Source organism: Mobula hypostoma, chromosome 12 (assembly GCF_963921235.1).
Source record: "Mobula hypostoma chromosome 12, sMobHyp1.1, whole genome shotgun sequence".
Classification (NCBI taxonomy): domain Eukaryota; kingdom Metazoa; phylum Chordata; class Chondrichthyes; order Myliobatiformes; family Myliobatidae; genus Mobula; species Mobula hypostoma.
This window is the reverse complement of record NC_086108.1, coordinates 80935010-80960171: the sequence shown is the minus strand read 5'-3', so window position 1 is coordinate 80960171 and position 25162 is coordinate 80935010. Positions and strand designations below refer to the sequence as shown.

Genomic DNA, 25162 nt, shown 5'->3' with positions numbered 1-25162 from the left:
ATGGTATAGGTTTCTCCACCCGTGGGAGTGGGAGGGGTCGGTGGGCGGGGAGTATACCCCTCAACAATGATGTGGTAAGGTGAACAACTGGAGTGCCACGTGGGTGGCCATAAGTACGGATATGTACTGACTATAATGGGAACGTATGTAAAGGATGGAAAGTTATTGAATGGTGTATTGTATATAATTATATGTTTGAATAAAGTATATTTTGAAATAAAAAAGACTGTAAAAGACATGTTGAGGTGAGTTTAACAGGTGTCATTCATTCATTAGCATCACTAACGTTATTTAAACTAGCTGGCTAGCTGCTAAGGAGCTACTCTATTGCAGACATCCCACCTCTCCCAGAAGTTCCGGGAGTCTCCCGCAAATTGATGGTGCTACCTCCCTGAAATGAGTTTTTGCGGGTGGGATGTCTGGTCTATGGATCCCTCGGTTAATGGGAGGGGTCCATGGCATAAAAAAAGTTGGGAACCCCTGCTCTAAACCAGCTAATGGTACTTACTGCATTATGTTGTAATATTATAGAGATTTTTAAAGTCTTCAAAACTAATTAACACATGACTTGGTTTATTTTAATGACTGGTGACAAGCATCCAAACTTTCACTGTACATGTGACAAATAAAGCTAATCTTTTGCAACACATCTGCAGGATCTGTTATGCCAGAAAAAGCCCAGTAACATTATGAAGAATCCCACCCACCCTGCTCATGCACTGTTTGTCCCTCTCCCAGCATGGAGGAGGCTACGTGGCATCCAAGCCAGACCACCAGACTCAGAAAGTTATTTTTTTCCCCACAGTAAGGCTGATCAACACCTCCAGTCACTACTTTATCATTTTCCGTCAGTCACCTTATGTACAGCCCCAGCATCACTTTATAGACTTACAACCGATCTATGTATACATGTGTTTTTATATTTACTGTGTGTGTTTATTTTTTTTAAATCTTTTGTGTGCTTTTGTGCTGCCTCAGATCTGGAGTAACAATTGCATGTATTTTGTTCTCCTTACACTTGTGCACAGGACATGACGTTAAAACAGTCTTGAATAACATTGGTCACCTTCCAGTCTTCGTTACCTTAAACAACGGCTAACGATAAAGCAAATTTCTCTGTAAATGTCTCTGAAATTTCTTTAGCCTCCAAGTCTACAGAAATACGCAGTCAGCCCCGGGGGTTTAGCCACTTTAATGCACTGTATATATGTACACACCTCCTCCTTGATGTGAACTTGCTTCCACTGAATAACTACATAATCCTAGTCACTTCATGGCTGTACACAAGAGTTCTGGGAAGGTTTTATTTGGGATGAACCTGGGATTTAAATGGAGGAGCAAGGCCATGAAGGGGTTTAATCAGTTAATTCTAAAACTGTATTTGAACGAATAGGATACAATAAAAGCCAATGAAAACAGGAAATATTTGGATATCAGACTTTATCTTCCAAACTCTAAATACCGAAGGATGTTCTTAACAGATTAATTTTGGATGAGGGAATCAAAAACAAGCGACATAGGTTTCAGGTGAGAGGAAGCGGCTTTAATGAGGATTTGCGGTACAAGTAGGCTTGTTTTTAAAATGAGGTGGTTACTATCTGGAACTTGTTATTTAAGAGATAATTAGAGAGGCAGTCGAATAGGGAAGACCTAGAAGGATGTGGACTTTAACGTGGGCAAATAGAATTCGTGCAGATGGGCAGAAAGGTCGACATGGAAACGAAAGGCCGAATGATCTGTTTCTGTGGTGTCTAACGAAAGGTATGTTTTTGTTGGAGACTTCTACTATCGTTTGCTCCAGTTCACAAAGTCTCGCAAACTCAAAGGAAACTGAAATCATGTCGATAAATCTTAAGAAATTATGGTGAAGGGGCAGAGAAAATTTAAAGTCCAGGTTTACTACTCTGGCAACATCTTCACTCCTAAACTGGGATTCTTGCAAATGTTCACCGAGCCTGTGCAAACCTGGAAGGATCACATGAGGGGGGAAAAAACATCGCCCGGCTGCCCGTCCCACTGGGATAACTCGGAAAGAAGGAAGCTCCAGGCCTGGAATAAAGTATGGCACTGATGTGCAGGTAGACGCGGCCAGCATCGTGTGATTGTCCCCGACCGTCCGCTAGGCCGCAGCCAACTCGGTGCGATTAACCCCGGCCGCGGCCAGAACAGTGCGATTATCCCCGAACGTCCCGCCACAAACACAATCCTCTTCCTCCTACGTCACGCGGTGCCCAGCGAATCCACGCGAGACTTTGAAGCGACTTGTGACCCAGCAGCCGTTGCGGTTCCTCTTTCCGCCCGAAGCCTGAGAATGGGTACGTGAGCTGCGGGGTTTGTCCCAATGCAATCCGAGTCAATCCGCCGCTTGTGGCGGTTCGGGACCTTCGCTCTGCCACAGGCCGCGTCCAAGGAAGCTTGGAGATGAGGGTCAGCTTTGTCCGGGGGCACAACTCGCGCTGGCTCTGCTGATACTTTGGTGTTAGACGTCGGGTGGGCCCGGCTGGCCGTCATGGCGGTGCTTAGTCCGCGCCCTGAGCACTGGGATGGACAGGGCACGGCTGGGACCCCGTCAGTGTGGGGGGCACAGAACCGGGACCCCATCAGTGTGTGTATGTGGGGGGGGGGTGAGGTTTGCGGGGTCCGGCTTGGTCCCCCCTCACTGTTGCGGAGATGAGGGCCGGTTATCATCGACTGTCCCAATAACTCGTGTAATGGTAACCCAGTGAGTCGAACAGCGTGTATTGCAGCTCTGGGTGGAGAGAAGGAGGGAATTCCTCAGGTGAGTTTTGCCAGGCAACACTTAAGTGCTGTAGTTCGTGGATCACAGCTAAACGCCGCCTCTAGAGATGCTGTATAGGATCGTACTTCGTGCAAGCGACTCTTCTTGAATTTGGTACTTCAAACTAGCAGCCACCAAAACCCAGGTGTTACTAAATTGCAAATAATTATGGAACAAATAAAGAGTACAACGGTGAAGAACAGTGGCTTGGAGTATTGCAACTAAAGGTTTTATGGGACTAGCGTGTCGCGATGCACTTATTGTACACCAATTTTGTTAGCTGCTAACTTTATGGGTTTTTGTTGACCTGTAATGCAGCAGGTATAAATGATGAAACTCGTACAGCACTGAATGTTTCCTGTAGAGAATCACCTTGGAGAACTGAGTACCTGCTGTTGTGCACCGTCAACTTGATATGTTTGCATGGGACGGTAGTTTAACTTGCGGTTTGTCACAGGTATATCCCGGAATAATTGGCACAAGCGCCGCAAGACTGGAGGTAAAAGGAAGCCATATCATAAAAAGAGAAAATATGAACTTGGACGTCCTCCTGCAAATACCAAGGTATCTGACGTAGTTTATTTTGTAGCCTTACTGTAAATCGTAGCACTCCCAAGTGAATTTTGGATGCATTTCACAGAGAGGGAATTGGTTAATTCTAGATGCTTGCAGTGTGAATGATGACAATATGACTTTCTTGATAGGTGGGTTGTTAGTGACCGTTCTGGTCATTTTTGCATCCACCTATGTTTCTTTGTCATAGTTACACTGACCACACTGCCTGGGTTACTTGTTTCTCTTTGTGTAGAATCTGAATGTTTTTATATTTAATATTTTTGTATTCTAAAATAGAATTGCAGATTTGCACCTAATCTGTCCAGGGTGTATTTTGGACCATAAAATATAGGAGCAGAATTAGGTCATTTGGCCCATTGAGTCTGCTCTGTCATTTCATCATGGCTGATCCATTTACCCTCTCAGTCCCCAATCTCCTGCCTATTCCTCACACATGCTTTGACTAATCGAGAATCTGTTGGCCTCTGCCCCTAAATATATGTGGGGGGGGCGGGAAGGACTTGGCCTTCACAGCTGCCTAGGTACAATGAATTCCACAGATTCACCATTTGCTGGGTAAAGAAGTTCCCCCTCATCTCTGTTCTAAAAAAGATGCCCCTCTATTCTGAGGCTGTCCTCTGGTCTTGTACTCTCCCACCATAGGACACATACTCTTCATATCCACTCTGTCAAGGCCTTTCACCATTTGATAGGTTTCAATGAGGTTACCCTTCATTCTTCTGGATTCTAGTGAATACGGACCCAGAGTGATCAAATGCTCCTCACATGATAAGCCTTTTAATCCTAAAATCATTTTCTTGAACCCTCTCCAACATCAGCACATCCTTTCATAGATAAGGGACCCAAAATGGCTCTCAGTACTCCAAATGAGGCCTCATGGTGCTTTATAAAGCCTTAGCATTGCATCCTTCCTTGTATAATCTATTCCTCTTGAAATGTTATTTGAAATTTACAGCTGCTAAAACTTGAACATGTAGTATTTGGAGAGCATTATGCAGGTGGGCAGTTTTGGATAGTATGTTTATTTAGCATTGTGTCAGGACTACTTGCTGTTTGTGCTATCTTGGCAATTTCATTGTCTTTCGCTATGTATTTAACGATATTTTACATGCCTGTAGATTGGACCACGTCGTATCCACACAGTGAGAGTCCGTGGTGGAAATAAAAAGTATCGGGCTTTGAGGTTGGATGCAGGAAACTACTCCTGGGGTTCTGAATGTAAGTTTTTCTGGGATGTCAGTAGCAGTTTTGGCCTAATTCCTTTGAAGTGTCTCTTACTGTTTCTAAACCAGAGCTAAATCGCCTTTCTCTTTATAGGTTGTACACGGAAGACCAGGATCATTGATGTAGTCTACAATGCTTCCAACAATGAATTGGTCAGGACAAAGACATTAGTAAAGAACTGTATTGTTCAGATTGATAGCACTCCTTTCAGGCAGTGGTATGAATCTCACTTTGCCCTTCCACTTGGTCGGAAGAAGGGTGCCAAATTGGTATGTTGAGCAAATATTTGATATGTATTCATAACCAGTACATGTTTTCTGCTTTTTTGCAATTTTGAAAGTTCTTAACTTTTGCTATTTAAACACATAAAAGGTAAGCTTTGGTCTGTGTTTACCAATTTTTTTTTTAGATCTGCAGTGTATTGCCAATTCAGTTGAGGTGGGGTGGGAATTGTGATATATACATGTTAATGTAGTGGTTTGGTAACTACTGAATCCAAGACTGGCTTTGAGTGTATTTTTAAATGTTTGCTATGTACCTCTTTATGCATAGCTTCCTATTGAGTCCCACGGTGTATCCTAAATTTCTTTACTTTTGGTGTGATTAAATATGTCTTAAATGCGTGTCGTGGCCAATTTGAACCAAGCCAAATTGCCTTTGCTGGCGGCCCCCCCCCCCCCTTGATATGCTTGTGTGATGTGCCCTCAGCTCCAATGATTGTTCCAAAACTCAAAGATAAGTATTCAACCCTTTATTCGCAAATAGACAATTTTAAAATGACAAAATGTAAGCATAATTGAGCAGGTAATAAAACATAGGACATTAGTCAGCCCCCAGCTGCAAACTGCCATGAGCAAGGCCTGAGTATGTAAATTATTCCCTTCACTATTACCATGCCCCCACTCATGACAAGTTACCAGAATCAGGTTTATTATCACTGGCATGTTGTGAAATTTGTTACTTAGCAGCAGTTCATTGTTATACATAATATAGAAGAAAAATAAGTATACTGTAATTGATTTAATTATTTATGGTATGTATATTGAATAGATTAAAAGTCATGAAGAAAAAAAAATACATTTGAAAAAGTGAGGTAGTGTTCACTGGTTCAACGTCTATTTAGGCAGAGGGAAAGAAGCTGTTCCTGAATCACTGTATGCCTTCAGGCTTCTGTACCTCCTGCCTGATGATAACAGTGAGAAAAGGTTATGCCCTGGGTGCTGGAAGTCCTTAATGGACGCTGCCTTTCTGAGATGCCACTCCTTGAAGATGTCCTGGGTACATTGTAGGCTGGTACCCAAGATGGAGCCAACTGAATTTACAAACCTCTGCAGCTTCTTTCGGTCCTGTGCAGTAGTCCCCCCCCCCCCCCCCCCACCTCCATACCAGACGGTGATGCAGCCTGTCGGAATGCTCTCCATGATACATCTATAGAAGTTTTTGAGTATTTGTTGACATGCCTAATCTCTTCAAACTAATGAATTGTAGTCACTGTCTTGTGTTTATAACTGCATTAATATGTTGGGACCATGTTAGGTCATCAGATCTTCACATGGAGGAACTTGAGACTGCACACTCAACATTTCTGATCCCTCTACGAGGATGATGTGTGTTCCTTCGTCTTACCCTTCCAGAAGTCCACAATCAGCTCTTCCGTCTTATTGCTGTTGAGTGCCAGGTTGTTGCTGCGATGCCACTCTACTAGTTGGCATATCTCACTCCTGTATGCCCTCTCATCACCATCTGAAATTCTACCAACATTGGTGGTGTCATCAAATTTATAGATGGTATAGGGACATGTCCTGAGATGCACCCGTGTTGATCGTCAGCGAGGAGGAAATATCACCAATCGCATGTATTGTCTTCCGGTTAGGAAATTGAGGATCCAATTGCAAAGAAGTATAGGCTCAGGTTCTGCAACTTCTCAATCACAATTGTGAGAGTTGTGTTAAATGCTGAGCTATGGCCAATGAACAGCAAAATCAATGCACATAGAGAATGGATGTGTCTCCTACAGTGTGGCTGAAATGTGACGGTATGCTATTTGTATACTGTCCTATTCCTGGCTAATGGATATTGTACATTCCATTTGCAATCAACTGTCAACTTTTGACGTAAAATGCAGAATGTAGGTTTACTGCTGAAGATGATAGTCAACCTGTTTTGAATTCCGTGAATTATTTAAGGCTGTTAAACTAGAGAAATAATAGACCAGTTTCTGCAAAGATTGCTGAAATCTAGGCAAATGTCAAATCTGTTTACCTGGATTAAACATATTTGAAAATGTGCAGCTTTACGTGTAGTTTGATCGTCTGTTTTGATCATATGAGTGCTGAGTGCAGCTTGTGAGTTTGTTACATGAGAATTGTCCAGTTTGGCTGGAGAGGCAATGGGCAGGTTTCCATTGGTGAGGAAAGGAGCTACTTGGGAATGATTTTCAAAGTGTACTTTAGTTGGACATAATTCAATAGACTGGATGTGTCCTTCAAAGAATATAAAATGTCCCAACTCCCCTCAGCGTAAATTGTTTTCCCAGGATTAAAAGTGATTGCATTAAGCAGCTTTGATATACTTTGGAAATCCCAGTGTTTTTCTTGGGGGTGGTGGAATATAGGTTTAAGAAAAATCATTTAATACTGTACAACCATTTTTCTTATTAGTAAGTTGATATATTGTTGCTGTACAGTGGAAAAATGTTTGCGGGCCATAGAAACATCGTTTCATTACAACAGTGCATTAAGATAGTGGAAGAGAAAATATAACAATGCAGCATAAGCTTTTAAAGTGCTGTGTAAATTGGTGCAAAGCAGTGTAACCTTTTCTGCTATTGTTATTGCCTTGTAAGATGAGTGTTTTGTTGATTTCAGACACCTGAAGAGGAAGAAATTCTGAACAAGAAAAGGTCAAAGAAAATTCAGAAGAAATATGAAGAGCGAAGAAAGAATGCAAAAATCAGTTCACTGCTAGAAGAACAATTCCAGCAAGGGAAATTGCTTGGTAAATAATGAAACTTTTATTCTTCCATCAAGAAGATTACAAGTTTTGCACATCTATATCCATGCTAGATATCCTTCTGTTTTAAATTGAATAGATGGCTTTGTGTATATAAAGGCTTTGGTGTACTGCTACTCAATTCTTGAGCATTGGGTGCAGTTTGAAAGCATGATTGGAGGTTCCGGGGTTCTGCTTAGCTACTGTGCACTTTGGTCGGTGCTTAGTCCATGATATGCATCATTTATTGGAGGTTGATGCCAATGACACCTGAGAATTTGAGGATAAAGCATTGGCAGTGAAGGTAGAGGGGCTTTTGCTGCTAATAAACTTTTTTCCCCCTAATATTGATCTTGGTGACTTTTCTGTATTCCATACAATGTTGATGCTGTGATGGGTGTTTCATCTTCTACTCTAGGGCATGAAAATATTTGCTATTTTTTTTGATGGTCAACCCTTAGTTAATGATCAAAATGAGGAGGAAACAACTTTGGTTTCCATTTTCTGTGGCTGTTGTCTATGTTTATCTTGGAGAATTGACATTTAAACATTTGCATGGTTATATCAGCTAATGATCAGGGTGTAACAGTTGACGAGATCTGTTTGAAAGTAGTGCATGCAGGGATACTGCTTGGAGTGCAAGGCAGCATAGGTGGGGAATGACTCTGACGTGACAAATTTATGAATCTGTGTAATGTAATGATTAAATCCAGTTATATGTCTTGCTGTTTCCTTGCAGCTTGCATATCTTCAAGACCTGGTCAGTGTGGAAGAGCTGATGGCTACGTCCTTGAAGGAAAGGAGCTGGAATTCTACCTGAGGAAAATCAAAGCCAAGAAGGGCAAATAAGCTTTATTCCTGTAGAAAATGTATTAATAAAACATTTTTCAACCAATTTTGCAATTTCCAGTTGATCCCACTAGAAGCTAATACTGAATGCATAAGATAACACAGTAGAGTGTTTCCCAGGTCAAGATTTATTTGCAACTGAACAGCTTTTTTAAGCTTGCCATGATTGGTTGAGGAAATGTCCAATGGCAGATTTTGTACGGTTTATTGGGGTTCTGTAAAATTACAGGTTACTGAGGCTGCTAGCACAATGGAAGGACAGGGATGTTTTCATGGAATATCAATTTACTAAAACAGTGGCTCATGCACAATCTAGTGACTTGGTGCTTTTACTGTAGCATTTCAAGACTCATTCTTGTGCAAGATCAAACTCCTGTTTGCAGAAAGAAAAGCTTTATTTGTAGCTTCACCTTTTCGAAGGCAGGAAACATTTTTTCCCATTTAGTAACTGTTTACAGCATTGTCTGCAAATATACATTGGAGGTGGGAAGTTCACAAACACAAAGATTTGAAATGCTCATTAAACCAAGTGGCATAAGCTTCCTTCACAAAATGCTGGAGGGACCAGCAGGCCAGGCAGCATCCAGGAAAAGACTACAGTCGACGTTAGAGGCTGAAACCCTACGGCAGGACTGGAGAAAAGAGAGCTGACAGCCGGAAAAGTTGACTGCACTTTTGCTAGATGCTGCTTGGCCTGCTGAGTTCCTCCAGCATTTTGTGTGTGTGGCTGGGATTTCTGGATTTTCTCTGGTTTAAGCTTCCTTGTTTATTGGCTTTTTAAATCTAAACTACTGGCTTCTGAGTTAAGTACAACAAAAAGAAAACTTGGATGCTGCTTGTAATTCAACATTTTTAGGAAATTTGTTTTAAATGGACTTGAATTAGTCAATTTACTGTTTATTCAAAGTAGAGACGAGGGAAGCTGAATTTTTTAAAAATGTCTACCTTCCTGGAGAATGCATTGGGTGGCTTGCTTAACAGAATTATACCTATCTAGGTTTAGTGACTGTAATTTTATTGCACATCTGTGGTAGTAATGGAGGGAATTTAGGGGGGAAAAAACACTGGAATTTGCCTGGAACAGTGGGCTATAATGGTGAGGTTATGAATAGGTCTGGGTTAATCTTCACTGGAATTTAAGAGGGGCTTGGAAATTTCTAAAAATGAAGCATAAAACTAGAGGAACGGGAAATTTAAAGGTACTTTTTCTGTAGAGTTGTTACCTGGAACAAGCAGCCAGAGGACATGTAGAGGCTGATGCATTTTAAAAGGCATGTGCATAGGACACACACGCACAAAGCAAACAAGGGATGAGAGTGAACAACACACAAGATGTTGGAGGAGCTCAGCAGGCCGGGCTGCATCGAAAGAAGAGTACAATCCCTGTGTCAGGCTGAGACCCTTAAGCAGGACTGGAGTTTAAAAGCTGCAGAGTAGATTTTGAAGGGGGTCTGCTCTCCACAGGGATCACCCCCTATGCAACTTCCTTGTCTTTTCATCCCTCCACACTGACCTCCCTCCTGACACTTAACTTAGTAAGTGGAACAAATGCTACACCTCCCTCACTACCATTCAGGGCCCCAAACAGTCCTTTCAGTTGATGCTTCACTTGTGAGTCTATTGGGGTCATATAATGTGTCCAGTGTGCCCTCTTGGTGATACCCGATGTAGATTAGGAGATAGCTTCACTGAGCACCTACTCTCCATCTGCCTGAAAAAGGGTCTCCTAGTGGCCACCCATTTTAATTCCACTTCCCATTCTGAAAAATACCTGTGGCCTCCAATGTGATGTGGCCACACTCTGGTTGGAGGAACATCACCTTGTATTCCATCTGGGTAGCCTCCATCTTGATGGCATAAACATTAGTTTCTCAAACTTCCAGTAATTACCCCTGCCCCCACCTTTTAAGTCTTGTTGGCTTTTTTCTCCAGCCCTGCTGAAGGGTCTCAGCCCAAAAAAGCCAAATGTACTCTTCCATCGATGCTGCCTGGCCTGCTGAGTTATTCCAGCATTTTTTGGGTGTGTTGCTTGGATTTCCAGCATCTGCAGATTTTTGCGTTTGGGATGAGAGCAAGCGGTTTTGAACCACTTCTCTAAAAAAGGATCTGTTGGCATTGAGAGGGTATGGAGAAAGTTCATGAGAATTGTCCTAGAAATGAAAGAGCTAATGTATGAGGAGCATTTAATGGCTCTTATACAGTACGTGTTGAAGTCATTAAAACTTAGTAAATATTGAAAGGCCTTGATCAACAATGTGGAGAGGGTGTTTTCTTAGAGGTTGGGGGAGGTCTAGGATCAAAAGACATAGTCTCAGAATACAAGCATGTCCCTTTAGAACAGATGGAGGGATTTCTTTAGCCAGAGGATGATGAATCTGGGATTTGTTGCCATGGATGACTGTAGAGGCCAAGTCATTTACATATATTTAAAGTTAAGCTTGATAGGTTCTTAATTAAAAGGGGGCATATCAAAGGTTATAGGGGGGATTGAAATAAGGTTGAGGGGCTTTTATGTTGTATTTTCTGTAGAATTTGAAGTAGGAAAGACTAAAATTTTAAGCTTGCCTGATAGAATATGCTCTGAAGTATATTAAGAGAAGTACACTACTACAGAAGGAGAAACCCTCATTGTAACACCAGATGTGGGAGTGCTAGAAATTATAATCAGTGAACAGCCTAACAGTTTTGGTCCTGGTAGCCTATTGATTGATCTGAATCAAGAATGGGGCAAAAGCTACTTGCAGTTTAAAAAAAAACTAATGCCCATGAGTTTATTAAAGGATAATGTGGCATACTTAACTGATGGTAGAGGAGCTGAGAGAACCCCAATGAATGAGAGAGCATAGATTATGACAGCACATGGCCAACTCTGTTCCATGATGTGCCAAGTATGCCAAATTAAATCCTTTCTCCCTGCACACTACTACATTTGACAGTGGCACTTGCCGATTAAAAACATTCATTATTTGTGTCCAACCTCATTACTTAAAACTAATACCCTCAAATACAGGTAGCATCCTGGTAAGCTGTGACCACTGTTACAGTCATCTTGAAACCCTGCATCGGCTCCTCAGCCACACATTCATCAGCTCTAACTTTCTGTTTTCCCTTGTTCGTGAGCATATGGTGCTGCAAGTAATCCAGAGGTTATGGCTGCTGTTTAATTTCTTAACTCCCTATATTCACCATAGAGGAACTCATCACTCTTTTACTTGCAGCATTGGTACTAATGTGCACTAGGATATCTGAAACCATTTTGAAACAGTTGCTTTAACATATGTCGTGCACCTGACCCGGACATTCCTAGAAAACAAGGACACAGCTGTTTCTGGATTCCAGTTTAACATTCAACATTTGTCCCACAGTCCTTGGGGAACAAATTCCCAGTGTGTGACTGGGTGTTGGACTTACTAACAAACAGACCTCAATTAGTCGGGATGTACAGCCGCTCCTCAATCCCCATTATCCTCAACAGGGGTGCCCCTCACAGAGCTGTGTGCTGAGCCCACTGCCCATACATGACTGCACAGGCAAACGCCCAAGTAATCACCTTGTCAATTTCGCTGGTGACAACAGTGGTAGGGCTCATCACCAACAACGAGATGATATACAGAGAAGAGGTGAAGACCTCACAGCCCGGTGCTAGGGTAATTATTCATTGAGATACAGCACAGCATAGATCCTTTGCACAATGCCCTGTCTGTCTTTTCCCTTGCTACTGAACCTCAGAGCCAGTTTCAGTGCCACCAACCTGTCTACTGTTACTTTGCCCAGAAAGCTCATTACTCCCACAGCATTCCCCAATGTGGTATATGCTACTGAACAGAAGGGCTTTAGCATGGTCCTGCCCTGTCTGTTTCCCTTGCTACTCCTGGGGGGGTGGTCACCAAACCTTATTGTCATCTGCACCTTAAGAGTGACAACCTCAAAGTGGATCAATAAAGCTGTGTTTCCAACCATGTTCACCTCCAGCTCCAGTTCATTAATGTAGTCAATGTGGAACTAGGCATCCTTCCCACAGGTGTAGAGTCCCGGATCTCTCACATTGTATGTGAGGAAAATTTCACTGCCGCTCAGTAATGTTGAGAAGGAAAACTCACCAGCCTTTTCTCAGCCTTCTCTTGTCTTACCGCAGCCATCAGATTTTGAGACTTACCTTTTTAAATGTTCCTACTTCCAACTTTGGTAAAAGAAATAAAATATAAATTATTGTAATTTGTAATTTAATGTGTTAAATATGTTAATATACTAATATAGAGTCAAAACACCACAGCATAGTTACAGACTCTGGCCCATCTAGTTCATGCCATTGTGATCTTCCCAGTGCCATCTACCTGCATCCAGACAGACCCTAGCCATTCACACACCTTTCATGTACCTGTCGAAAGTTATCTTAAATTTTACTATTGTACCCACATCTAAAAGGGTCTCGGCCGGAAATGTTGACTGTACCTCTTCCTAGAGATGCTGCCTGGCCTGCTGCATTCACCAGCAACTTTGATGTGTGTTGCTTGAATTTCCAGCATCTGCAGAATTCCTCGTGGTTGCACCTCTAGTTCTTGTCTCATCCAACGTGAGGGGAAAGGGACATTCATTCATCCTACCTATACCATTCATAATTGTGCGTGCCTTTGTAAATCTCCATTCCAGGGAATAAAGTCCCAATCTGTTCAACTTTTTCCTATAACTTGTAAATTTTCCCTGTACTCTTTCAAGATTACTGATGTGTTTCCTGTAGTTAGCTCACCAAAGCTACACATTATAGACTAAATTTTGCCTTTTCACAACTTTGTACAACTTCACCATGACATTCCAACTCCTATACTCATTGCCCTGATTTATGATGGCCAATGTACTAAATGATCTCTTTACTATCTTAGTCACCTGTGATGTTACTGTCAATGATTTATGGACCTGTATTCCCAGGTCTCGCCATGCTCAACCTTTCAGTTTCCATCTTAGCTTGTAGGCTTAGCATATACTTTCACCATAGCCGCTCCACTTGCTGTCCTGCCACTTTAGTTCCCACCCCCTGCAACTCTTATGAAGCACTCTTGAGCAGAAAACCTTCCCACGAGGATATGTGTGCCCCCCCTCCTTCCCGTTCAGGTGTAAACCACCCCATTTGTACAGATCCTACCCGGCCTGGAAGAGAGCCAAATGTCAGAAAACATTAACTTTTCTGAAACAGCAATATAAAAGTTTGATTAGGCAACAATTGGAATATATGCATATGCATTTCTGGTTGCCATGCTATATAAGATGTAGAGGTTTTGGAGATGGTGCATTCCATGTACACAAAGAATATTGCCTGAATTAGAGCATATTAGTAACATGGAGAAGCTGGGAAATTTGGATTTGTTTTTGCTGGAGCATCAGTGGCTGAGAGGCAACCTGTAGCAGTACATTCCATTTTGAAGGGCATATATAGGATAAATTGGGTCTTTTAACCAGGGTGGAAAGATCAAATACTGGACGGCTTGATTCTAAGGTGAGGGGTGGGGAAGTTTAAAGGAGTTGTGGAAGGCATTTCCTTTGGTATGTGGCTGTAACATGCTGCCAGGGAGGTGGTGGGTAGCGACGTTGGAGTGATATTGAGACATTGATGTGAGCAGGCATAGAATAGTGGGGTACGGACCGTGTGCAGGATTCCTTTAGACTTGGCATTATGGTCAGCTCTCCATGTCCACCTTCAAAGGGCCTGAAATAGTTCACAGAATTGCAGGTGATTCTTAACCAATGAGTTGTGTTTTCAATAATAACTTATGTAATGCCCAGGTTAAGATTTCTACTGCTTTGCTGTAGGTCTCATTTTAGCAGTTTTCTGCAAAAGCAGTGTGTTCTGCTGGAAGAATTTGTTTTTGTTTCGGCAAAGAAGCCCTGCTGTTCAAATTAGGAATGTGGTGTTAGCCAATCAGCATGGTGGGATCTGGAGAAAGTAGCCCAGTTTGGGCATTTTTGGCAGGAGCTGCGAAGTGGGATAGAAGGGAAGCTGCCACAGACTACTGTGGAAAGGAGAGTTCCCCCGTTGCAAGAAGTGCAGATGAATAGCTCCAAGGAGGAAGGGCAATATTCATATGAGAGAGAGCTTGAGATGGTCTTTGAGGGGAGTTCGAAAATGTGGCGAGTGTTTTCACACAGACTGTAGGTCCAGCGCTTAAGTAAAGAGATACATCCCTGAATACTCCAATATGTGCTTCAATGGTTATGTGTGCATTGGACTGGTTTAACTGTAAAAGGACATTTCTTTTTTCCCCTAATAACAGATAGAGCTGAAATTAGTAAATATACTTTTATAATTTTATGTGGCGTACAATCTGTAATTTCTTGCTGACCAATAACTGAGTATGGGCAGTATTTATACACCAATCATTCAAAACGAGGTTTCTTTAATTGGAACATCACAACGTTCCTGTTTGGTTGCTCGAATCATACCGACCCTGGAAGTATATTGCTTATGAAAAGAAGCCTTCTCACCACTTAAGTCATGTGGCTGTTAGCAGGGGTAACACTTAAAGGGGGACTCATTTTGCTCATTGAGTCCACACAAACTCATGAAATCAGTACTTTCCCATTCTCTACTTGTTGTGCCTAAGGCCCTGTATATATATTTTTCTAAAAGTGCTTATGCCTAATGAATGCCCATCTTGATAGTGGTTATTCTGGATCAGCACAAAGCGTTCCTTTAAAAAAATACTCACTCTGCCCCTCCTTTCAGATCGCCTCTTCCCACCTGTCAAAGGATGTAGCGCAATGCATTTGATATTGGAGGACTCCACATGTCAGGCAGCATCCGTGGAGGGATTGAGACCCTTTATAGAGATGCTGCCTGACCCATTCTGGATTTCCAGCGCAGATTTGCAGATTCTCTCTTTGTGAAAATACACCAGACCTGATTTATACTAACATGTTGTTGTCGAGTCATCATTGACTCATATAGTTGTCTATAGGGTTTTTGTGGCAAGATACAGAAGTATGTTGCTAGGCCTTTCTTCCATGCAGATACCGCTGCTCCTCAGGTTGGGACCCAGTTAGGTTCGAACTTGGGACCATCCACCTAGAAGTTCAGTGCTGATGCCACACCACCACTGGCTGGCCCATACCAGGTGCATGCATATACAGCTGTCCCTCAACCCCACATTGGACTCTGATCACTTATCTGTAATGCAAATTCCACCATATAAACCACTGATCAAAACAGGCCAAACCAGTTCTAAAGGTGGTGAAAACCTGGCCTGAGGGGGCAATCTCAGCAATGCAGAACTGCTTTGAAAAAACGAACTGGAGAATGTTCAGGGAAGCTGCTATCTACGGCAACCACATTAACATCGAGGAATATGTGGATTCTGTGACCAGCTACATAGAGAAGTGTAGGGAGGATATCCAGGTGAGGGCAAATCAGAAGTCATGGTTTATTGCGGAAGTCCGTGCACGGGTAAGGGATCGTGATGCTGCCTTTGGACCGGGACATGTGACGATGATGGGCTGAGCAGAACCCACTGCTTTTTGTAAGATTTTCTATTCAAGGACATTGGTGTTTCCATACCAGGCCATGATGCAACCAGTCAATCTACTCTCCACCACACATTTACAGAAGTTTGTCAAAGTTTTAGATATCATGCCAAATATTTGCAAACTTCTAAAGAAGTACAGGTGCTACTGTGTTTTCTTCATAATGATATTTACATGCTGGGCCCAGGACAGATCCTCTGAAATAATAAATTCAAAGGCGCTGACCCTCTCCACCTCTGATCCCCTAATGCGGACAGGCTCATGGATTCCAGTTTCCTCCTCCTAAAATCAATAATTAGCTCCTTTTCTTGGTCTTGTGGACACTGAGAAATTGCTGTTGCAACACTCCAGCAGATTTTCAATCTCCCTCCTATATGCTGATATGTCACCTCCTTGGATTCGGGCAACAACAGCGGTGTCATCAGCAAACTTAAATATGGCATTGGAGCTGTGTTTAGCCTCACAGTCAGCAGTGTAAAGCGAATAATGCAGGGGGCTAAATACACAGCCTTGTGGTGCACCTGTGCTGATGGAAATTGTGGAAGAGATGTTTTTATCAATCCAAACTAACAGTGGTCTACAAGTGAGGAAATCGAGGATCCAGCTGCACAAGGAAGCATTGAGGCCAAGGTCTTGAAGTTTATTGATAAGTTCTGAGGAGATGATAGTATTGATTGCCAAGTTGTCGATAAAGAACACCCTGATGTTTGCATTTTTGCTGTCTAGATGTCCCAGGATTGAGTGAAGAGCCAATGAAGTAGCATCTGTTGTGACAGTAGGCAAATTGGAGCATATCCAAGTCACTTCTCATGTAGGTGGTGATATGTTTCATCACAAACCTCTCTAACACTTCATCACTGTGGATGTAAGTGCTACTGAATGATAATCATTTAGGCAGGTTACCACATTCTTCTTAGGCACCGGAATAATTAAAGTCTGCTTGAAGAAGGTGGGTACTTCAAACCGCTGAAGCGAGAAGTTACAGATAACAGTGGACACTCCAGCTGGTCTTTAGTACTTGACCTGGTACTCCATCTGGGCTGGATGCTTTCTGTGGGTACATCCCCCTGAAGGATGCTCAGAGACCGAAATTACAGGTCATCAAAGGCTGTGTAGTTCGTGAAGGTGCCTCTGGTCAAAGTGAGCGAAAAAGGAATTGAGCTCATCGGGGAATGAAACCATTTCGCCTGATTTCACTTCGTAGGAGGTGATAGCACTCAAGTCCTACCACAGCTGTCGCGCATTCTTCAATGATTCAAGTTTGGTCCAGAATTGCCGCTTCACATGTGAGATCGCTTTCCAGAGATTATAACTAGACCTCTCGTATCTTATTTGGTCACCAGACCTGAGGGCTCCTGATCTGGCCCTCAGCAGATTGCGGATCTCCAGGGCTTCTGGTTGGGGAAGACTCTGGATAATTTTGTGAGGACACACTCATCTGTTTGTAAAAGGTCCATGACCACTGTGGTGTATTCATTCAGATCGTCTGCTGAGTCCTTGAACACAGCCCACTGCACAGTCTTGAAGAAATCGCGTAGCCGCTCCCCTGCCTCCCTCCACCACCTCTTTGTTATGCTTGTCTCTGGAGCTTTGCTCTTTAGCCTCTGCCTGTATGCAGGTAAGACAGCCAAGTGATCAGATTTTCTGAAATGCAGTCTAGGCATGGAATGGGAGGCTATACAGTATTGTTCTGTGTAGAAAAAAAAAACAGCTTAGGAGTACGATTAATTGAAACGTAGGCATATGAGCCGAATATAGTATCCCTTTCCAAAGAATAAAAGCAGAACAGAAACATCTGGCCAAGTGTCATCTGGGAAATGAGGAACACTATGCTTAACGTCCAAGGTCCTTCGCTGCTCTTTCAAGCTAGTACATTACAGACACATAAGAAGGTCTGCAGAAGCTGGAATCCAAAGCAACACACACACAAAATGCTGGAGGAAGTCAACAGATCAGGCAGTATATGGAAATGAAAAAACGGTCGCTGTTTCAGGCCGACACCCCGCTCCGGGACTCCTCACAAACATCGCTGCGCGTCCAAGGACAACCAATATACAGACCACGCCTCCAGCCAATCGCATAGTTACGTGTTCGTCGCCTTCGATAACGTCATTGCGTCACGCCAGTCTATATATAGAGAGGGTCAGGGTGCTGTTCGCCCTTTTCCCCGGTAGACCCGTGTCCGTGTGTGATGGGTTTGTTTTGGCTGCTGTTGTCCCGGGCTCGGAGGCCATGTGCGAGGTAGGGTAATGAAGGCCGCGGCGGCAGACTCGAAATGAGCCCGGGATCGGGAGGGGGAAAGTGCAGGCGGTGGGACAGTAACTAGGCGAGTGTCTGTGAGGACAATTTTCTGCGGTTTCCGAATTCACATTGTGGAGATTTACCTTGGAGAACTGAGCACTCGTTAATCAACGTGTTCTCCTTGATTGCGTTTCCATCCGGGGGCTCACATTAATTTCTTTTTTTTTCTTTTAGTGTCCAAAGATGGCGATGCGTTAAACCGGTTCGGATGTTAGAATCGGGATGAGTTGTGGCTCCAGCTTGCAATCGTGAAGTATGTCATTGTATTGATTTTATTTTACTAGAGACCCTTTTGCTTTAAGCGTCTTATTTTAATAACGAAATAACTGCAGGTTGCTTATAGCGTTTCATATTTAGCTATTTTTTTTTATCCTTAACTATTTTCTAGAACGACTCGCATGGCTAACCTTCTCGTAATTTCCTTTAGAAAATACAACTTTGTGCAGATGTAGGAGATTGTAAATGCTGCAATCGTGATGAAAACATAAAACTGCTTGTAGGACTTCAAATGTTGCCTGATCTGAGTTTCTTTGATAATTAGTTTCGACAATTGAGACTGCTTTATTTTTGAGAAGTAATCTGCTAGTGTGAAAGAACTCAAGGGCTTTGGACATGGGATGGCATAGCAGGTGGGGAAGAACAGATCTGTAGAAAGCTTTGATTTAAAAAAAACTACCGTAGGATAACTAAGACTCGTTTGGATAACCTGCTTGCACACCACGTGCTTATTTTATGAATTGTCGGAGTGCCCTGTGGTTGTATACCTGGTATTGCTAAAACTTATTTTCCTTTCTAAACGTTTCTGTCGACAAAATTCCAAAACACCTTTTATAAATGGACTCTGAAGATGAGGTTGTCCTGACTGTTAAAATCAAAACCAGAGTACTGAGGATCATTTTCAACTGCATCAGATATACAAATCATTGCCGGAATCTTAGGCAAAACTAAAACATTCTGCTTGAAGAATGCTATGTCCAGCTGATCCTTGGGGCTGAGAGCCTGTATCAGCTTTATAAAGACAGAAGATTCTGCAAGTATTGGGAATTTTGAACAGTACACAAAATGCTAGAGAAGTGCAAGTCAGGCAGCATCTATGGAAGGGAATAAACAAATCAACATTTTGGGCTGAGCTGCTTCAGGGCTGGATAGGGAGCAGGGAAAAATTAAGAATAATATTGGGAATCAGGAACAAGTATAAGCTGACAGGTGAGCAGATGAAGTTAAAAGCTGACAAGTAAAAGACTGAAGAAGGAATCTAAAACAGAACGGTGGACAAAAGATAAGGAGGGGAACCAGAGGGAATTGGCAGGCAGGTGAGAAGAGAAGGGGTGAGAGAGTAACTAGAACTGGGAATGGAGTCTCTCGGTTCTTTGACTTCTGTTGATACTCTGCATTACAAATGATCCAGTCTTCTCATGATGAAAACCTTTTTGTCAGTTCTGCTTCTGAGTATCTGTGGTGATATCTATAGTGTTCTGAAGAAGACTTGGTATAGATTAATAAATGGGCAGGGAATATCCTGTCAGCAGTACTTGACCTATTTGCTTACTGTTGTATCTTATTTTTGACTTTGGATCGTATTTCAGATTTGAAGACCTTCTTATTTAAGTAGCCAGTAAAGGCAAGTTGGAGGTCTAAAGCAACACACAATGCTGGAGGAACTCAGCAGGCCAGGGAGCACCTGTGGGAAAGAGTGAACAGTCTACGTTTCGGGCTGGGACCTTCAGGGCTGGAAAAGGTGCTCCTTTCCTCAGATTTTCTCATTTGCGAGGAGGAGGTCTGAACAGTATCCATGGCAAGTAGCAGCTATGTTACGTGTGGGTATTTGTAATTAATGTAGTTCTGTAATGATGGGTGCTGATAGACTGTTTCCTGATCTAATGATGACAACATTAACCAGTTCTGCTTCTGAAATAATGATGCTGTTTTTGTACACTGAAAATCTGGAAATAGTTGCAGGGTGTAATTTGGTTAGAGAATTTCTGTTGTATTGATAGGTAATGTAATGTGTTTTTTTCCTTCCAGTTTGCACATGAAGAATTAACTTGGCTCAGCAGTGCTATAACCAGTAGGAGGAAGTCAAACTGAAGAAGCATTAGTTCTGATCTATTTTGAAAATGGCGTAATAAACGTTTTTCTGGAATAACATTCTGACCATTGCATTTCTGAACATGTACAAATGTTAAGCAGGTGTGAGCATCTTGATTCAAGTCTATTATTTGCTATTGTGGCTGATTTGCATTTTCACCTGGTCTGGTATACCTGCACCCAAATCAAGAAATTGTATCTCTCTGCCTTATTATCGTTTATTACCTTTACTTGCACTGCTCTTTGACCCTTAAGGAATTTAACATTCACACTGAGTACGCCTTCGTTTTTCAAGGGTGAACGTTGCACTGTATTCTGATGGTTTACTCATGATAAATGGGCCTTGGTTATATTGTCCAGACTTGAGGGTGGTGGTGTGCTATGTGGATCAGTTTTAATATGGATGAGGATGTTATAGACAGCAAAAGGTTAAATGCTGAAGTTTCAGACTAAGGCTCTTAATCAGAACTGGAAAGGAAGGGGCAAGAATAAGGTGCGGATGATGTAAGAAGTTGGGGGTGTTAGGGGGAGTGCTAAAGGACTGAAGGAAACAAGTAGGAAAGGAATGGACCTTAGAAGATAAAATAAATTGCAACAAGAAATGTATACATGCCTGTATATTGTAGTGTACATGATGGGTTTATTGTACTTTAATAAACCTGGTAGGGGATGGGAAGAAGCTGTTCCTAAAACAGCTTTACACTCCTGTATCTTGATAGCATTAAGAACTGTGTGTGTCCTGGGTAATGGGGGTTTGTAATAAATGATACTGCCTTTTTGAGGTGTTAGCTTTGGAAAATACCCTCTATGCTGAGGAGTCCAGTGCCCATGAGTTGAACTCAGAAAGGCAACGTGGTTTGTGTAGGTGGATTGGGCCTTAAGGCCAATTTATACTTGTGCGTCAAATCTACGCTGTAGCCTGACACGCAGCTCCCCAAAAATGTAACTATGCGTTGCGGTGACACAGACCGCACAACTGTGATTGGTCCGCTTGGTAGCATCGCATTTCCTCCTACACTGCAGTAGCTTCCCATTGGGCGACTGAAGGGCAGGGAAGGATCTCTGGCTGTAATGCTTTCCATAAAGCTGTACAGACCTCTGAAATTATGGAGGACCCTGTGCTTGACGCCAGGTTGTAGCTAGCTGCTACAGCCTGTTGACTTCTGCAGCTCCTAAGTGACCATGTTAGGGAACTGGAGCTGCAGCTCGATGACCTTTGTCTGGTCAGGGAGAGTGAGGAGTTACAGGCAGGTGGTCACACCGGGGCCACGGGAGGCAGACAAGTGGGTCACAGCTAGGAGGGGAAAGAGGAAGAGTCATGTAATAAGAGAGTACCCCAGTGGCTATGCCCCTCTGTTAGGGGGGACAGCTTACCTGGGGGAAGCGACAGTGGCCGTGCCTCCGGCACAGAGTGCGACCCTGTAGCTCAGAAGGGTAGGGAAAGGAAGAGGAGGGCAGTTGTAATAGGGGACTCGATAGTAAGGTGGTCAGATAGGTGATCCTGTGGGTGCAGTCCAGAGACCTGGATGGTAGTTTGCCTCCCTGGTGCCAGGGTCTGGGATATTTCTGATTGCGTCCAAGATATCCTGAAGTGGGAGGGTGAGGAGCCAGAGGTCGTGGTACATATAGGTACCAATGACATAGGTAGGAAAAGGGAAGAGGTCCTGAAAGGAGAATATAGGGAGTTGAGAAAAAGGACTGCAAAGGTAGTAATCTCGGGATTACTGCCTGTGCTACACGACAGAGTAGGAATGCAAAGAGGTGGAGGATAAATGCATGGCTGAGGGATTGGAGCAGGGGGCAGGGATTTGAATAACTACTTTGGTTCTGTCTTCGCTAAGGAGGACATTAATATTCTTCTGGAAATAAGGGACAGAGGGTCTAGTGAGATGGAGGAACTGAGGGAAATACATGTTAGTAGGGAATTGGTGTTAGGTAAATTAGTAAGGATTAAAGGCGGATAAATCCCCAGGGGCAGATGGTCTGCATGTCAGAGTGCTTAAGGAAGTAGCCCAAGAAATAGTGGATGCATTAGTGATAATTTTGCAAAACTTTGTAGATTCTGGACTAGTTGAGGATTGGAGGGTGGCTAATGTAACCCCGCTTTTTAAAAAAGGAGGGAGAGAGAAACCAGGGAATTATAGACCGCTTAGCCTGACATCGGTGGTGGGGAAAATGCTAGAGTCTGTTATCAAAGATGTGATAACAGAGCTGATTACTCAAATTTGAAAGCAGCCTCTGCAAGCCAAATTCCTCGGCCACTTATGGGAATGAACAGGCCCACCGTGAATACTAATGCACCACCACCTCAAGGTCCACCTGGAAGCCTGGGAAATCAAATGCCAGAAAGCAACATTGCATTGCCTAATGATTGATTTGTTCCTGGAAATATGGATGGTCAAGCAAATAAGATGGGTGGACCGATGGTTGGGATCCCGGCTGGGTTTCCCCATGGAAATCAAGTTGGAGAGTTTGGTGCAAATAAACGCCGTAGATACTAAATACAGACCTGAAAATATCCAGTAGTCTTTAGCCATTCCACTTATTGCCTCATTTTTTTGCAGATTGTATCAGTTGTAATGAGCATTAGTACATAAGGTCTTTTTGGTATTTTACTGTTTCAAATATTATTTTAACTTCCTGTTGGATATATTTAGTGAATGTGCATGATATGTTTCAGTAACCTAAAATGTACATAATGTAATGCACAAGTTGCAGAGAATTTGGACAAAAAGTCTCTTGAGCTGTTACTATTTTGATATTTGTTTAGCTACTCTAGTACCATCTTCTAGAACGATTTTGTCTTGTGATTTTTGTTTTTTTAAGTGATTTCAGACAGTAAAATTGGAATCTCAAATGGCCTATGTGTTTTTATTTTGTATTGCTGTAGGCTTTTTGTTAATATGCTTGGTATTTTAAATATAGATGGGTATTGGGATGAGGAAATGTGGGCAATAGGTGGGTTTGCATTTGAGTTTGGTGGAATGGGCTTAAAGCCTTTTTGACATGAAATAGATAAGAATTGAGGTTCATTGATAATATGCTGTGTTGGCCTTTTTAAGGATATTGTGTATTCTGGTTTTGGTAGTTCAAAAGCTCAATATTTCTAACTACTGACAATATTTAACAGGAATAACTTGTATTTGTGGGATGGGGGTATTAGAATTAAAATTCATCGGGTCTCTGGAACATATACCTGGCTTGCAGGAAAATAAATCAAATATAAACCCACCTTTTTGAACTTGATACCCTCGAGCTTGTTCACGGATGCTTGGTATACGTTGCAGTACAGGCTTTAAGATGTAAATAAAGTTCTTGGCAATAATAAAAAAAAATGTGATAACAGCACATTTGGAAAGCGGTGAAATCATCGGACAAAGTCAGCATGGATTTGTGAAAGGAAAATCATGTCTGATGAATCTCAGAGTTTTTTGAGGATGTAACTGGTAGAGTGGATGGGGGAGAACCAGTGGATGTGGTACATTTGGATTTTCAAAAGGCTTTTGACACCCAAAGTCCCACACAGGAGATTAGTGTGCAAGCACACGGTATTGGGGGTAAGGTATTGATGTGGATAGAGAATTGGTTTGCAGACAGGAAGCAAAGAGTGGGAATAAACGGGACCTATTCAGAATGGCAGGCAGTGACTAGTGGGGTACCGCAAGGCTCGGTGCTGGGACCCCAGTTGTTTACAATATATATTAATGAGTTAGATGGAATTAAATACAGCATCTCCAAGTTTGCAGATAACATGAAGCTGGATGGCAGTGTTGGCTGTGAGGAGGATGCAGGGTGACTTGAATAGGTTAGGTGAGTGGGCAAATTCATGGCAGAGGCAATTTAATGTGGATAAATGTGAAGTTATCCACTTTGGTGGCAAAAACAGGAAAACAGATTATTATCTGAATGGTGGCCGATTAGGAAAAGAGGAGGTGCAATGGGACCTGGGTGTCATACACTGGTCATTGAAAGTGGGCAGGCGGTGAAAAAGGCGAATGGTATGCTGGCATTCATAGCAAGAGGATTTGAGTACAGGAGCAGGGAGGTACTACTGCAGTTGTACAAGGCCTTGGTGAGACCACATCTGGAGTATTGTGTGCAGTTTTGGTCCCCTAATCTGAGGAAAGACATTCTTGCCATGGAGTACAAGGAAGGTTCACCAGATTGATTCCTGGGTTGGCAGGACTTTCATATAACGAAAGAGTGGATCAACTAGGTTTATACTCGTTGGCATTTAGAAGATTGACGGGGGATCTTACTGAAACGTATAAAATCCTAAAGGGATTGGACAGGCTAGATGCAGGAAGATTGTTCCTGATGTTGGGGAAGTCCAGAACGAGGGGTCACAGTTTGAGGATAAAGGGGAAGCCTTTTAGGACTGAGAGTAGGAAAAACTTCACACAGGGAGTGGTGAATCTGTGGAATTCTCTGCCACAGGAAACAGTTGAGGCCAGTTCATTGGCTATATTTGAGAGGAGTTAGATATGGCCCTTGTGGCTAAAGGGATCGGGGGGTATGGAGTGAAGGCAGGTACAGGGTTCTGAGTTGGATGATCAGCCATGGTCATTCTGAATGGCAGTGCAGGCTCGAAGGGCCGAATGGCCTACTCCACCTATTTTCTATGTTTCCACCTGAAGCTAAAACTCGAATGGTGATTGCCAGTCTCTGAGTATACTGTACATACACTGATGTGAAATAAATGGATGGAGACGATGAACCAAATCGTCAAATCTACCTGCTGACATCTGAAAATATTTGAAATGCATTTCCTCGTCCATGTCTCTTGGTGGCCGGACAAGCACAGAAAATTCACCCTCCTTCAGTTTCAGTGGCCATTGTTTG

The 25162-nt window shown here is 42.7% G+C and overlaps 1 protein-coding gene, 1 long non-coding RNA gene and 3 other non-coding genes across 6 annotated transcripts; all 5 read left to right on the top strand.

Moving 5' to 3' along the window:
- The first annotated feature begins 2230 nt into the window (after positions 1–2230).
- On the top strand, positions 2231–8465 carry rps8a (ribosomal protein S8a). Its single transcript, XM_063064477.1, has 6 exons — positions 2231–2315; positions 3237–3343; positions 4474–4573; positions 4673–4848; positions 7447–7576; positions 8310–8465. The coding sequence occupies exons 1-6, from the start codon at positions 2312–2314 to the stop codon at positions 8417–8419; spliced, it is 627 nt and encodes a 208-aa protein (XP_062920547.1). The 5' UTR covers positions 2231–2311; the 3' UTR covers positions 8420–8465.
- Positions 8466–8722: 257 nt separating this feature from the next.
- LOC134355301 (small nucleolar RNA SNORA35) lies at positions 8723–8852 on the top strand. The gene has a single exon (XR_010020022.1). It is a non-coding gene; the product is annotated as a small nucleolar RNA SNORA35 (small nucleolar RNA).
- Positions 8853–18060: 9208 nt separating this feature from the next.
- Positions 18061–24267, top strand: LOC134354948 (uncharacterized). Of its 2 annotated transcripts, XR_010019935.1 has the most exons (4): positions 18061–18172; positions 18407–18485; positions 19819–19970; positions 20258–24267. It is a non-coding gene; the product is annotated as an uncharacterized LOC134354948 (long non-coding RNA). The 2 variants fall into 2 exon arrangements; XR_010019934.1 differs by lacking the exon at positions 20258–24267 and having other exon boundaries at positions 18067–18172; positions 19819–20026.
- On the top strand, positions 18259–18335 carry LOC134355296 (small nucleolar RNA SNORD55/SNORD39). The gene has a single exon (XR_010020017.1). It is a non-coding gene; the product is annotated as a small nucleolar RNA SNORD55/SNORD39 (small nucleolar RNA).
- On the top strand, positions 19643–19714 carry LOC134355300 (small nucleolar RNA snR61/Z1/Z11). The gene has a single exon (XR_010020021.1). It is a non-coding gene; the product is annotated as a small nucleolar RNA snR61/Z1/Z11 (small nucleolar RNA).
- Positions 24268–25162: the final 895 nt, after the last annotated feature.

What these genes read in the sequence shown, in the direction of transcription:
- rps8a (XM_063064477.1), top strand. An exon ending in GTCCTCCTGCAAATACCAAG is followed by an intron (nt 3,344 to 4,473) that starts GTATCTGACGTA and finishes ACATGCCTGTAG; the next exon opens with ATTGGACCACGTCGTATCCA. An exon ending in CCAGCAAGGGAAATTGCTTG is followed by an intron (nt 7,577 to 8,309) that starts GTAAATAATGAA and finishes GTTTCCTTGCAG; the next exon opens with CTTGCATATCTTCAAGACCT.